Source organism: Opisthocomus hoazin, chromosome 2, assembly GCF_030867145.1.
Source record: "Opisthocomus hoazin isolate bOpiHoa1 chromosome 2, bOpiHoa1.hap1, whole genome shotgun sequence".
NCBI classification, from domain to species: domain Eukaryota; kingdom Metazoa; phylum Chordata; class Aves; order Opisthocomiformes; family Opisthocomidae; genus Opisthocomus; species Opisthocomus hoazin.
In genome coordinates, this window is record NC_134415.1 from 116,146,406 (window position 1) to 116,161,584 (window position 15,179).

Sequence of the window (15,179 nt, forward strand, 5' to 3'; positions counted from 1 at the left end):
CAACCCACCCCTCCCCACACAGAAAACTGTGAAGAACACGTTTCAGTACTGGAGTGAAACGAGCCCAAGTACGGCATTTGTACAGTGACAATTAATTCACTTAGAAAACCCAGTATCAAAATTTGGAGGCTTCTTTTTACAGATACTAAAGATGGATGAATACAGATGGAGTTCTCAAGCATCTGACATATTTTTGGAAGCTAAGGTCACAAGGAGATCATGGTACTCGGCTAAAGCTATGCTGTATGTAGACTCCAGAAACTGGAAGGGACCAATTAAAATAGTTACTGATCATTGTGTGTCTTCTGAAAATTGCTATGGTATTGTGGTATCACAGGAATCAGATCTACCTGCTAGCTGCCAGCGCCATGTCCAACAGAGTTAAAATTTTCACATCAGTTTTAATGTTTGTAGTTAGCCCAGGAATTCCAACAAAGACAAACCAACCTTTCAGCAGGATTACACCATTTAATATTTTTATAAGCTTATTTTATTTCTTTGCTGTACAAAGGCAGAAGTGCAAACCATCTCAATAAATCTACATCAGTAACTACCTAGACATGATACAGATATATACAAAAAGCCCAATTATTTCACTTCAGTGTTGATACCACAGTTCATGCAGAGCTGGATGCAAACAATGCAAACAGCACCTACACAGTGTAAGGCGTAACTCTCATGATACTTACATCTTGTTCCCTATAGTGAAGGCTTCTGATCAACCAGTTCTTTGTTACCCTCGCATTTGACAATCCTGCTTAGTAGTAGTGCAGCCTCAAAACTGAAAAGTGCATTTCTTTATTATATACATTCTCATAAGGATTATGGATCGTTCCAGAAATCGTTTTCAAATTTTCACTTTTAGAAGTAATTGCTTATGTTTTCTGTCAATTAAAATTATTTCATAAGCTAAAAATACCATTTTCCCAAAGCTCTGCAGATCACATGCAATTATGAAAACAAAGCCCCCAAGAGCAACTCTAGGAACTGTTGTCTTTTGACTTGGGAAGACAAGCAATCCGGTGAAAGCACTCAACCAACCCACTGCTGTTTTAATCTTAAAACACTTTGGAATATTTCAGGTTAGTAAGTTTGCAGATCCAAGCGGCTTTGGAAAAGCTCCATAACACAGATATTTACATTTTGTATTATATTTTTGAGTTGTAATTAATCTGTCATCTCAGGTGGTTTCTTTTTTTTCTTCCCCCGGAGATCTCACTTTGAAAGAAAAGTAGAAAAGGGAATATGATTACTGTCATTGTAGGAAATACAATTCTGAGTCATTTCGCAAGAAAATAAAGTAAAAAAAAAATGCCTAAGATTAAAAAGTCAACTCTTCCCCTCAACTATAAAGCAGCACTGCTAAAAGTAATTTATCTTTGTGTTCTGAGCTACTGCAATTCCCGCCACATTTATTTTTAAACCACAACATCCTGCAGCAGTGGGGCTCGAGGGACTGTACTCCAGCCAGCCTTGTTTTAGGAGATCAAATACTACATCCTCTCTCTGCCTGCACTCCCTTAGACAGGGCAGTAGCGAGCCAGACCAGCACACACTCTTGCTTGAAACAGCATCCTAACTCTCATGACAACTACTGCGGCTGAGCTGCTGGACTCTGCAGCGAGGCAGCCGAGCACTGACACGCACGGTTCCACCCGCAGAGCGCAGCTCCGACGGGAAGCCCGGACTGAGCAGAGGAAGGAAAGGGTCAGGGCAGCAGAGCGCCTTGCTATGCGTGCACGTGCCTGGCTCCCCGACCTCCTGTGGCTGTGGGCTAACACAACAGCACGGACCTCTCTTGCGGGCATTTCCGATACTCCCACACATCTTCACCCACAAACTGTGCCCAGAAAATTGTGTAGGATTCAACTTTATCAGACTGGTATGACCGCCTTTAAAAAAAATGTTACCCGGGAATAAAAATGTAAACGGAAGACACTACCTTCCTCAGGAGGAACCGATGGCTCAGTTTCAGAAGTGACGGTATCCACATCTTCAAAACTTTTGGCATCTGGCTTCTCTTGTTCCACCTCACACAGATACACATCAATGGGTCCTTTCGTGCTCTTCATATGTACTTCTATGCAATCCTATAAAACAGCAACTTGCACATAAACCAAAGAACAAATCTCACACATCGGTTATCTATTTTTGCACATATTTTAAAGCCAGCAGATTAAGAACAGAACAAATACAGGAATGACATAACGGTTTAACTGTATTACTAGTTCTGCATAAATTATGACTTATGACTTTTACATGGATCTGTAGGCCAATTATTAAGCATCATTAAACTAACAAGGTTTCATTTTTGATGAACATGCATTCAATGAATCTTTGTTTAGTCTTTTTACTGACCTTTAGATATATGAGCAAGATTTACTATAAGTTTAGGAAGAGTAACAAAATTTAAAACTTGACAAGTCAATGCCATGGATCAGAAAACAAATCAGAGCACACAGCAGCTTTAATAATATGGCAAAGCAACTAAGTCCTATTACTTCTACTCCTCTCCTCCAGCAGACATCACATTGCAAGGCACCGAGCATATCAAATTTAATGGACAAAGGAGAGAAGATTCTGTTCCCTCTAAAATGCAGCTTTTAAAATCCTGCCTTTTCCTTCAGGAAGCCTCTGAAATCTTATCTTTCCCATCTCCACAGGATGAGAGCCAGCTCCTTTTACCCTGGAGATCTATGCAGTGGATCTAAGTCTTCTGGTTCTACTGATTTGTATGTCCTTTTCCTACAATATCACCTCTTTCTGTGCACACAGCAAAGCAAATTTGATGATTACACAATTAAGAACATTGAAAAAAAGATTATTATCCCTACAGCATTGTTTAGTGGAACACAAGAACAATAAAGCACCAATTTTTGCTACACATGACAAAGAAACACCAAGTCAATTACTGATTGCTACTGCAAGAATCAAATTTGAGAACTTTCGCTCCCTTAAGACAGAAATGTATAAGACTTACTTCTTTAGGAACTGGTATTTCCAATTTGGTTTCCTCTGGAGCTTTGATTGCAATCACAATCTGTTCTTGAAATGCCTGAATGCTACGTATATCTTGGTATGTCACATAAGCTAGTGTATACATTGGTCAAGGATTCTGTAAAGTACTTTGCTAATGGGCAGAAACAAAGAGTATGATGTTAAGATATGTTGAAGCAGAGTACCAACTTAAGTGGTAAATAGTTCAGCTGAGGTTACTTTAATACTAGCTTTATAAAATTAAGTATTAGCTAACAAGTGGAAAACCTTTTTTCTTTATTTCCAGGAATGAGAAAGCTTTTTTAAAAAAATTGAGATATTCAGTATTGAAAAAACAAGCAAATTTGACAAACAGTTTTCACAGATGCTGTCATAAGTCTACACAGCAGAGGGAATGTTGCCCTTGAGAAACTACTTCTTTGTTTTGCGATAACTATGCACATAAATAATTTCCTGGAAAACTATGGAATTATTTTCTTAACCAGAACAGGCAAGGTGTAATGAGAAGTTTTCCTAGTATCACACAGAAAATGGACACATTTCATCTGAGCACAGACCTTAACATTCTGCTAGACAAGAGAGCTAAGTAATATTTTATTGTAACCCTGAAGCCAAAATCCAATGTTTATGTCATATTAAACGAAATCCCTTTTCTGTTGTCAAAATCCATCTGAAAGATAAGACTGCGTTGGAACCATTCCCAAGAGACAGAACAGTATTAGGACACAACCAACGTACCGTTGTATCTTCCTGGCAACAGGCCACTGGGACTATGTTTTGGGTCCTCTTTCCCATCTCACTAAGCAACTCAATCTCACTGGTAGGTCAAGACCTGCCCCTGAGACAACTTTACTCTATAATGGAGAGAATAAGGTCATGGTCAGGGTACTAAGACTATTGCCCCACTTCCATTCTTCGGCAGCAGAAAGGTCCCACAAGTAGCACTCCCCTGAGAACAGGCTAGACTGTGCATGATACTGCGAAGCAGGGCACGTGACTTACATACACTAATATAAAATCACCGGTAAGTTTCCTATTATAAAGCTCATTACCAAGTATTACTGCACACCTGTGGTATCAGCTACACCTATTACTAGACACCCAAGTACTTGCAACCAAAACCATGTGTTAAAGTAATGCAAGAGTTGAAAGGATATTTTGCATTTTCTTTGTCATCTGTTAGTTCAAATAACTGATGAGCACAATCGTTGATTAATTCATCCAGAGCTTCTTCCATAGCTGACAAGTCAGAAAGTTCATCTTTAAGGTTTTGCTGCTCTCGTGCTTTTCCGACAACTTGGTCAAGATTAGAACCTCTAGAAGAACATGAAAGTTGTCTAGTATGTTTATATAAATAAGAGACTGTTTATTGAACACAAAGTGTACAAAAAAACCCCAAAGTACTGTGTTTTATAGAAAAAAAACAAGGAACTCTGGCATCCATTCCTGCAATACGCTTCGTTGTGCTTTGTACTTGATACCTGTTAATATAGTAGTTCAGACAGCCTAAGGATACAGAAGAACTTGAAGTATTTTTAACTATTAAAAGGAATGCAATATGCTTAAAAATACTCTCAAAGTTATAAATATTACTCAACATCGTTGGGTTTTACTGTCTCAGTAATTAGAAGTTCCAAAGCCAACTCACACCCACTGGATAAGATTCTTAGATCTTTTCTGAATTAAGTGGATTCCATCCAACACATTGGTGATGTCATACACTCTTCTTTTTCGTACTCCAAGCGTTGTTGCTACTTCATTTAAATCAAGGACACCGTCTGGAGCTGTTTTGACAAGGTCCATGAATTTTCGGGTCAAATAAACCAAGGATGCATCAAATCGAGGCTTTTTGACTTTCAGGTTTCCTGTAAAGTTTTGACAGAACATTTAGGGTAAGCTACGGCACGACTATGAAGTGTTCCTTAAAGAAAACAAAAGTGATGAAGTAGCAATGAAGATAAAAGTCTGAAAACACTATCATTAATGCTGACATTGCAATGGCATCATATAAAGTCTATTAACTACATACACCTTCATTTGTTTGCAATGATTGCATCTTAATAACAAGCATGCAACTTCACTCTTCCAACGTTCATGACCTCAGACTGCTAGTGCAGACGTTAATAGTTGTGTAACTGTATGTTCTGTAGGACAGGAGTTCAGACTACTGACTGAATACCAATGATACCTTCAGTTAGCTATAGATAGGGTCAGGGCAGTGCCAGAAAACTGCAGTTCTATTATCTGCTCCATGAAAACTGTTAAAATGTTTTTTTCTAACCGTTTTGGACCAGATTAACCAGAAGATCTCCCAGACAACATTCAGACAGGGTTCAGGAGTTAGCCTGGTTTCAGGGACTGTTTCAGCCTGGATGTGACCCAATCTGTTCTGAAGTCTGAGAACTTAATATGTGGACAAACTCTGGGTGTACCATTTGGCCTCAGGGCAAAAGAACTGGTGATCTCATTGTTTAATTTACTAACGCAACAAAGATCTACAGACACCAGGACACCACAGGTTTAAAAGAGATCCCTGTGCTATGTGCCCCCATGTCCTGGTTTTGGTTAAAACAGAACCAATTCTCTTTTATTGAATTTTCCTGTCAGCTAAGTTCTTCTAACTGACTGCATTTTTCTGAATTCTGCTGCATATTTTTCAGTGTCCGCTCCAAATCCAGTAACACCTGATGTTTATAGTTTTACTGAGCTAAGGGTAGGGATGGAATGCAGAGAAGGCCCATGTTTATAATTAGTACCATAGCAGCCAAGGTCGTTGATAGACCTCTTATGTTCCACAAGTGAAGAGTTATAACGGGTCGTACTCGCATGGAGGGATGGACAGAACAGGTGACCCACTACTGACCAGTAAAGTACTCCATGCCATGCACGTCATAGCTTAAAGCTGGAGGATCATGAGGGTCTCATGCTCTTCGTCCATGGCCGCCTTCTGAAGAGGACCCTGCTCTTGTCCTGCCTACAATCCTGATCCAGATTCCAATCTGTGCATTCCTGAATCCAGCTTCCATCTACTGCTAAATCCAGTCCAGGACTTCCTGGTGCCTTCCTGGCAGCTGCTGGCAGGACACCAGCTCCAGGAAACTCAGTATTGGTTTTGTATATTTTGCCTTATTTCTCTCATTATTAATATTATTAGTAAAGCTGTTTTAATATTCAATTTATAAGTCTCTCTGCCTTTTCCTGCTTTTTCGCCTCCCCGGGTGGGAGTTAATAGAGAGCATCTGCCCACCCTGTTCATTGCCGCCTTGTGCTAAATGGTGACAATCCATGACCAGCACATTCGTAGAAACAGCAGTTACTAATGAACAGCTTGTTTAACTTCAGATTGTTATTTACGTATGCATAGAGCATAAAAAGTATGTATTTTTGAAGCACAAAAAAGACATGGTACACATGCATTCATCTGATGCTAGAGTCAATGAAAGACTGTCAAATCCTGCTGCTACTTGTCTTTTCTCCTGCAAATCAAACCAGGTATTTCGTATCCAATCAAACTGTGTCACTGAGCAATACTCCAGTCTTACGCTTCAAGAGAACGTGTGTGTGTGTGTGTGTGTGTGTGTGTGTGTTCGTGCACATGGGTGCATGTGTAAGGAAACTTCCCCAGGAAATACTCTACTTCAGACTTCAGCATTTTTCCCAGGATGAATGAGACGTGCACTTCTACTCGGAGCACATCACCCCCATTCCATGGCTGCCAGACTGTGCACTCCCTAACGGGAACTGACAGGTTCAACAACTCGGGTTTGGACTGTGCCACTGTGAGATGTGTGGGACTATTCAATTGGTGAGAAAAAAAAAAAACCAAACAGAAAAAACAACGCAAATTCACTCAAACTTGTATTTACATTTGTTAATACCAGTTGAAAACCAACATTTGCCAGCATGATGTTTAAGCTTTCTCTAATTCACTTTTCCTGTAAGTTATTTCTTTATAGCAGTGGGAAGGTATATTTGCAGCAGATTTAAAGAGGAAAAACTACTAAGAACGTGTTGCTTCCTATCTGTTATTTCATTTAGTGTGCAGCATTCCTCCTGTTCTACCTATATTGGATATATAACAATTTCTCATTTGTTTACAGCGTGTACTCAGCATTGTAAAATAGCATGAAATACTTCCAGAATAATCTTTACACATGGAACACAGCAACTTACTTCTCACAAACCGTACATCATCGTCCACATGCAGGCTGATCATTGGTGGCTGGGGAAAAAACAAAAAAAATATAACTGACATAAAATGCTATCTATCCAGGAAGCTTCTCCAGAAGAAATCCCTTAATCAACATTACATGCTACAGCAGTTGCAGTGCTGACAATTCAACAGATACCACAGTGAAGGAGCGTCACTGGATAGAAGGGAAACATGCTCATTAATTCATGTCAGAATTTTCAGCCCTTAATCTCAGCACATCTCCCTCTGTCTTGGAAACCAGGAAACACCACCAAACTCCCTAATGCTCAGGCAACGGTCACAACACAAACAGACACCTGTACAGACTCTGCAGACACAAGCATCAGCTATTGCACGTAACAGCCCACATACAGAAGATACACTGCTATTATACAGCATTACAATTATTTTGTAGTAGACTTCCAGACTGACTTCCAGACTGGCAGCAGAGTCTGCTCTGGTCAAGAAACTGATATGATGAGCCCAAGCGCTTCATTCCACCACTCACCCCAATCTAACAAAAGGAGTATTTTCAAATTCAGACTCATTCCAGTTGGAAGAAACCTGAGAAGGTCTCGGATCCAACCTCCAACTCCAGACAAAAGAGCCACTAGATCAGAGCAGCTTACTCAAGGCTTTCCATGTAGGTCTTCAAAATTTCAACGGATGCAGGGTACACTTCTCTGGGCATCCCATTCCACCGCTTGCCCGCCTCCACAGTGAAAAAGTTTCACTTTACATCAAGTTGCAACCTCTCTTGCTTCTTTTTCTGTTTCAGTTCATGGCTATTTCCTTTCAGCCACCCATCATGCACGGCTGTAAAGCATCGGGCACCAGCTTCTTGTGAACTCCTTGCAAGTACTGTGGCTCAATGAGCTCCCTCAGCAGTTTATCAACAGCCTTCCTGTACTAGTGGGCCTAAAATGGGACACAGCATTCCAGGGGCAGCCTAATACGTGCCAAATCCAGAAGAAGAATCACTTCCCTTGATTTGCTGGCTACACTCCTGCTCATACAGCCTCACATGCCTCAATGCCAGGGCACAGCGCTGGCACACATTTACCCACCGCCCATTGGGACCCCCAGGTCCCTTCAGCGGGGTGGTCCCTCAGCCTGTACCACTGCAGCGTGCAGGCCCAGGTGCAGGACTTCACACTTGAATTTCCAGCTCCTTGGTTGAAGTTTGAGGTGTCCGATGACCCATTCTTCCAGCCGGTTTCCCACTGTCTGTGGCACCACACAAACATCACGAGGGTACATCTTACATCCTCCTCTTATCAACAAGACAGGTCCCAGCACAGACCCCCGAGGAACTCCACTTGTAATCCACTCTCAGTCTGACGATCCAACCAGGTTCTTTTACTTACCTAGTAGTTTACAATCTGTAACATCCCAACTCAGAGAGGAGGATGATGCAGGAAACTGTTTCAAAAGTCCTGCTAAAGCTAATGTAGATGACATCCAAGGCTCTGGATCTACAGATCTAGTAATTTCATCACCAAAGGTGATCAGTTTGCAAGTGCAGCCATGTCGGCAGTTCCCAGTTGCCTTCCCCTTCACATGCCTAAAAACAGCTTCCGAGAGAACTTCATGACTTCCCAGGAGACTGAAGTGAGGATGACTGAGGTGTAGCTGACCTCCACCTCCAAGATGGTGAGAGAGCAACCTCACAGTGACACCCACCAGCTCTCTCAGCCCTCTCAGGATGTACCCCAAGTGGGTACTATCGACTCGTATGGGTTGAGATTTCTCAAGAGATTCCCAACTTGACACTTTTCCATTGCTGGTTCTTCCTCTCCTTGAATCCTGTTTCTTAGACACAAAGCCTAGGGGACATAAGTTCTGAAGACTCACACAAGAAGGCCGAGTACTTCAGCCTTATCTGTGCCCACTTTTCCTAAGTCACCTGCCCCACTTAGCAGCTGGTTTACACTCCCCCCTTCACCACTCATGTAGCAGTGAAAGTTCTTCTTGTCACCCTTGACATTCCTTGCTAGTTTCAGCAGCAGAACTTTGGCTTTCCTAGCATCATACCTACATGTCCAGACAATGGTTTTTATCCTTCTCCTTTATAGCCTGTCCCTGCTTACACCACCTGCATATGTTCTTTGCGCTCCCTGGAGTGCAGGCATAGCTGTGCCCATCCCTTAATACATTTACTTGTCATGAGTATCAGGATGAAATGTCCCTGTCCTTACAGGCCTCCACCTCTTCAGCTCCTCCAACTTTCAAAGTTGCCTCTCTCAAAATCTCAACTACCTGTTGCCTGAATAAGCTGGAGTCCAGAAGCCTCAACAAGCTAAAACCCAGGTTCTGTACTCTGCTACCAGCTTTCCTCACTACACCCACGGTCTTGAACTCCGCTATTCCGTGGCCGCTACAGCCAAGGCTGCTAACGATTACCACATCCTTGACTTCCCTGTTTATGAGAAGCAGATTCAGGAAAGCATCACCTCTAGTTGATTCATCTACATGAAGAAGCTGTGCCCAACACCCTTTGTTTCTTACAGTCATCATCTCCAATAATACAAAATTTCCAACTGCCAGTGTAAAAACTCATGTAAAGTTTTTTGCAGCTTTAAGACAATACCACCAAGTAACATTTGGCCCAACAGTGAAAGTTAGTAAAAATAAGCATTCTTAAGAAGTTTCACAGAATTAAAAGTAGGCCTGTTTTTTGTTGGCTACCTCACAATATTTCTAAAAGTAGGAGTGGAAGCTGCGTATAAAAAGATTACCTGAACATCACAGATGTTCAGAGAAAAATTGAATACGCGGTGGTAGCCTCTTATCCTCAAACATAGCTGCAACCTGTTCAACCCGACTAGGAGGCCGCAGGTGGCACAGGTCAGACACCCGCCCCTCTGCACTGTGACTAACCTCCGTACGCCCTCCTTTCCCGGGCAGCCCGCTAAACCGCGAGCGGGAGGCGCATCACCAGGCCCCTGCCGCGCACCCCCCCAGCCCGGGGATCTCCCGCCGGGCAGGCGAGAGGGAGGGCTTCGGGGGGACCTCCTGCAACCCTCCCGCTGCGGGAGCAAGGCGTGGCGGTGCCGTCCCGCCCTCTGCCCCGTCGGCAGGCAGCATCCCCTCCCCCGCCAGCCCTGTACCTCACTCACACGCAGCGTGTCCGGCCGCAGCGGCCTCAGGCGCTCCCACCTGGCAGGGCCGGCCATGTTCGCCCGGCCCCTCCTCCTTCCCCCGGCCGGCCGCGGCCTAGCGCGGCGCCAGGCCTCCCTCGCCCCGAGGCGAGCCGGCGGAGGGAGGGCGCTCAGAGGCCTTCGCGACGAGCCTGCGAGCCCGCGTCGGAAGCAGAGGCCGCCATCCCCACCCCACCTCCGGGAGGAGGGGGCGGTAGGGCCCTCCCGCCCTCGCCGCAGCCCGCGATGGCCGCCTCACCCCTCCCTCTCTCCCTCCCTCCGGTCGCTTCCCGTACCCACCGGCCCCCGCGGCGCGCTCGTGCCGCCGCCGCCCCGCCCACCCCGCGCTTCCCGCCCGCCAGTGCACGGCGCGGACGGGCCCGGCGTCCCCTCAGCGGGGCGGGTGGGGCCTGCCCCGGGGTGCGCGCCTCGGGCGCCGGGAGGGCGGGCGCTGCGCCGGCTGCCGCCCGCCGTGGCGTGTGCTCCGCTCTCGGCGCAGGGCGGGTGGAGCCGCTGGAGCGAGGCCGGAGGAGGCCACAAAGATGGTCCGAGGGCTGGAGCACCTCTGCTGTGAGGAGAGGCTGAGAGAGCTGGGGCTGTTCAGCCTGGAGAAGAGAAGGCTGCAGGGAGACCTCACTGCGGCCTTTCGGTACCTTAGAAGGGCTTGTGAGAAAGATGGGGACAGGCTTTTTAGCGAGGCCTGTGGCAATAGGACAAGGGGTAATGGTTTTAAACTGAAAGAGGGTAGATTTAGACTGGATATAAGGAAGAATTTTTTTTACCATGAGGGTGATGAGGCACTGGCACAGGTTGCACAGAGAGGTAGAGGTCGAGGGAGGTTCTCCTCCCCCTCTACTCTGCCCTAGGGAGGCCCCATCTGGAGTACTCTGTCCAGTTCTGGACTCCCCAGTTCAAGAAAGATGAAGAGCTACTGGAGAGAGTCCAGCGGAGGGCTACGAGGATGGTGAGGGGACTTTAGCATCTCTCAGCCTGAAGAAGAGAAGGCTAAGAGGGGACCTAATAAATGCTTACAAATATCTCAAGGGTGGATGTCAGGAGGATGGGGCCAAACTCTTTTCAGTGGTGCCCAGCAACAGGACAAGGAGCAACGGGCACAAACTGAAGCAGAGGAAGTTCTGTCTGAACGTGAGGAAGAACTTCTTCCCTCTGAGGGTGATGGAGCACTGGAACAGGCTGCCCAGGGAGATTGTGGAGTCTCCTTCTCTGGAGATATTCAAGACCCTCCTGGACGCAGTCCTGTGCAGCCTGCTGTAGGTGACCCTGCTTCGGCAGGGGGGTTGGACTAGGTGACCCCCAGAGGTCCCTTCCAACCCCTACCCTTCTGTGATTCTGTGAACACTGACAAGCAACATTTGCATGACGTCTTTAACTGCACAACTCAAGGCTTCGTGTCTCCTGACAAGCAGACATCGTGCCTTTGAGGAGCTGTAATGTGTAAATGGTGTTCTGAGACCTGAGACTGCTGCAGGTGCAAAAGGTTTTCTTGACATAAAAGCAACATATCACTGAAATGTAGAAACACTCTATTTTGTATGGGCAAAATGATCCTTGCTATCTGCTCTGTGGTGACAAATGTAGTCCCATAAGAAGTGAGTACTTCTCCCCATTTGTTATACTCTTGACTGGAAGATGTATCTCACCATTGTAATCACAGTTTGTATAAACCCACTGTGATAAAGCAGTTTTTTTCTATCTGGAACAGCAAAATTGTTTGGAATAAATATCTTGGGGTGTTGTAAGAAATGGGCCATGCAGTATAAAAATCGTGGAGTAGGATTTAGATGATTGCTGGGTACTTAGATATTAGGAGGGTGGCTAATGACTCATAATTTGAGGATTAGGATACATGGATTTCTGTATTAACCCATGTGGAAAACATTGCATCAACATTTACCTATGCTGTTGTTCTAGCGAGTCGTAAGATCAAATTCTATTGTTCCTGTGTTTCTCTGTTTTTGGCTGCTGATGTATCTAACTGAGCAAAGAAAACCCCCACATGGATTCAGATACAGGAAGGTTTTTCTATGTTTAAATGAAAAATATAAAGCCTAATGCTTTTTTAAAATGAAAATTAGATCTTGAAGTAGCTGACTGGACTATCAGGAGTTTCGGCTGTGGCATTCTGTTGATCAAAGAGTTTGATTCTAGTGTGTTATGATTTACATTTTATAAAGCTGATAATTATTTTTTTCCCACATTCTTGACTACTCTTGTAGATGAAAATGTAAATTATACATCATTTACTGTTACCTTATTGGATGTGAAAATGGATGTGCATTCTTTTTAATATCTCCAGTCATTAACCGTACAAGACAGGATTCTTAAAATGAAAGATTTGCTTATTTATAGGAAATTGTTTTCCTTGGTTGCATTGCTTCTTACTCTGCCACCAGGGGGCAATAATTCCATTTCTTAAACCTGCTCTTTTAACATTAATACGTGCTAGAACAGTGATTTCATTAAAATTTTTGAGGGACTACATGTGAAAGTCAAAACATAGTGTTCTTAAAAATGCTTCCCTTGCATGACATAATGCCAGTGTTTTACTCTGCACTACTGAGGTATGTAGGTTTTACTTTTATTTTGAGCAGCTGAAATTAGACTGCTTTGTAAAAGTTTTTACTAGTAAACCTCATGCAGCATTGTAACTGTGCAAAGTTTGGATTTTGTGCAAAAAAAGTTTTTTCTGTGTTTTTTATAGTGCCACTATAATATTTTAAAATTTGAATGCCATTACATGGCATCATAGAATCATTTAGGTTGGAAAAGACCTTTAAGATCATTGATTTCAACTGTTAACCTAACACTGCCAACTCCACTACTAAACCATGTCCCTAAGCACCATATCTACATGGCTTTTAAATACCCCCAGGGATGGTGACTCAGCCACTTCCCTGGGTCACAATGACCATGCTGGGGTCCTAACCCAGCACAGAGAAAATGGCTACTGATGGGAACAGTCTGTAATACCTTTGAAAGAAAGTGAGAATTCAATCACAGAATCAATGTTCTGTTATTTTTTTGGGGCACTAATGTCCTATTGATGTTTATTAGCCCATATATGTAACCCTGAATTTGGGAATTATATCACCTGACAGGTACTTTGTATCCTTGTATGATATGTATTTATTTTCTTCATGTGCATAGTAGTTCCGACATACTGCAGTTAAACCCAAGGCCACCTTCTGTAAAAATCGGTACAATTCTGTGTCAGATGCAATCTTCCCATTAATGATTATAATCTTGTAACTGGATCTTCCATTAGGTGTGTGTGTGTTGTTGCAAAGATGAGCCAGGGGAAATACCTTCCTGCGAAGGTGCAAAAGTGCGAAATCTTGAAAGACAGAAATAGCTCTAAGTGTCTGTGTAAACTAGATAGAATTATAGAATCATCCATATTTTTTTTTATGTTAATAGGTCTGTTTGTATAAACTTCCTAGCCTCCCCAAGGTCCTACTAAGGCCCTCACCACTGTATAATGATTAGGCATAAATGTGTGAAACAGTACTATGTAATTTTTTACACTGTAACATGTCGTGATTAAACTCTGTTTCTGGTAGTAGTACAGTGTTTCTTGATGTGCTCAGCCTAACTGGATTGAAAAAACTTGTTCCTGTATACATGGCAAATAGTCATCCATTAATTTAAGAAAGCAAATCTCTTATTTCTTTACTTTGTTGTGTAAGTATGAGGAAGAATGAGTCAGTTAATCAGATATGAACAGTGCGGTGCTAAACAGCGTTCTCTTTTGTGATGTCCTGAATTGCACAGCTGAAATAAAACTAAAAATCATGGATGTGGTATCGTGTTGGAGACATAGGTTTTAGGACATGATACAAACTGAAGCTCCTACTTTTTGTACCTGTAATCCAGAAAATAAATTATACAGATGGAAAAAGTACCCTGAAGGTGACATTAGGGTTATGTAAATAACAAGTGCCTGCTGCATATGAACACTGGAGTATTCCATTGATAAGGTTCAGTGAACATTGTGTTCTTGGTAAGGTTTAGAAACGTGGCAGAAAGCTGTCTCCCATCTGAGAGTCTGAGGGTTTCTAGGCAAAGTTCTTAACAAAGCTTGCTGGAAATTTAAACTCCATGCTAAGGAGTTTATAGACAGAAGAAGATTCCTGTTGCAAAAGGGCATTATTATATTTTGTTGTTTGTATCTTCTGAGTTGCAGAGGAGGTGCAAAATTGCCTGATGTATTTAATTTTGTTAGCTTTAAATGTACAGAAGGTTGAAGTGCGTCCTCATAAGATGGTTATCTTTATATCTTGAGTTTCAAAGTATCTTTGAAATTACATATTTTACTTTAGATGAAGATTTCCCCATTGCAGTTTTTGTATTATTTAATATTTATTTTATTATTTGATATTGTCTCATAATATGAAAAAGTGTTCTGTAGCACCTGCTTGAAATTAGAGTAACTTGCTCCTATGTGTGTGCTGAGGCTTGTGATCTAGCACGTTGCCTGGTAGCGGGGTTGTCTCTAGGTGCAAAAAAGTCATTCTAGCCTAACAGGGATGTGTTTGGGCTGGCCACTGCCATCCTTTCTTCCAGTTTCTTACTCTGCGTTATAGCACTGAGAACATGAAGTGGCTGAGGAATGTTGGGGCATCTTTCTGTGCTGAGGGAAGGGCAGAGGAGAAAGAGATTCTGGGAAGGTGAATTGCCTGCCACTGTGAGGCATACTGTAGGAGGATGCTGGAAAAGCAGATAACACTGGGAAAACTTGGGTAGTCATTTCCATTTTGGAGGCATCTGTGTTCCAACCATGCACTCTGTGCTTGTCCAGCCCCAGTGCTTCCATGTTTCAACATTAGGGA

General features: G+C 43.2%; 1 protein-coding gene across 3 annotated transcripts; it reads right to left on the reverse strand.

Annotated features, from left to right (window-relative positions):
- Positions 1–467: 467 nt before the first annotated feature.
- E2F6 (E2F transcription factor 6) lies at positions 468–10,601 on the reverse strand. Of its 3 annotated transcripts, none has more exons than XM_075414851.1 (7): positions 10,300–10,601; positions 7,171–7,219; positions 4,652–4,862; positions 4,154–4,313; positions 2,981–3,094; positions 1,943–2,090; positions 468–1,218 (listed from the first exon to the last, which is right to left on the reverse strand). In XM_075414851.1, the coding sequence occupies exons 1-7, from the start codon at positions 10,363–10,365 to the stop codon at positions 1,181–1,183; spliced, it is 786 nt and encodes a 261-aa protein (XP_075270966.1). In that variant the 5' UTR covers positions 10,366–10,601; the 3' UTR covers positions 468–1,180. The 3 variants fall into 3 exon arrangements, with proteins under 3 accessions (XP_075270966.1, XP_075270965.1, XP_075270967.1); XM_075414850.1 differs by having other exon boundaries at positions 4,646–4,862; XM_075414852.1 differs by having other exon boundaries at positions 4,646–4,862; positions 10,309–10,600.
- Positions 10,602–15,179: the final 4,578 nt, after the last annotated feature.

Coding starts and splice junctions, on each gene's coding strand:
- E2F6 (XM_075414850.1), bottom strand. CDS start 10,365: ATGGCCGGCCCTGCCAGGTGGGAGCGCCTGAGGCCGCTGCGGCCGGAC. Junction 4,314..4,645: donor AAGAATCTTATCCAGTGGGT/GTGAGTTGGCTT, acceptor ATGTTCTTCTAG/AGGTTCTAATCTTGACCAAG. Junction 2,091..2,980: donor AAATACCAGTTCCTAAAGAA/GTAAGTCTTATA, acceptor GCTGTTTTATAG/GATTGCATAGAAGTACATAT.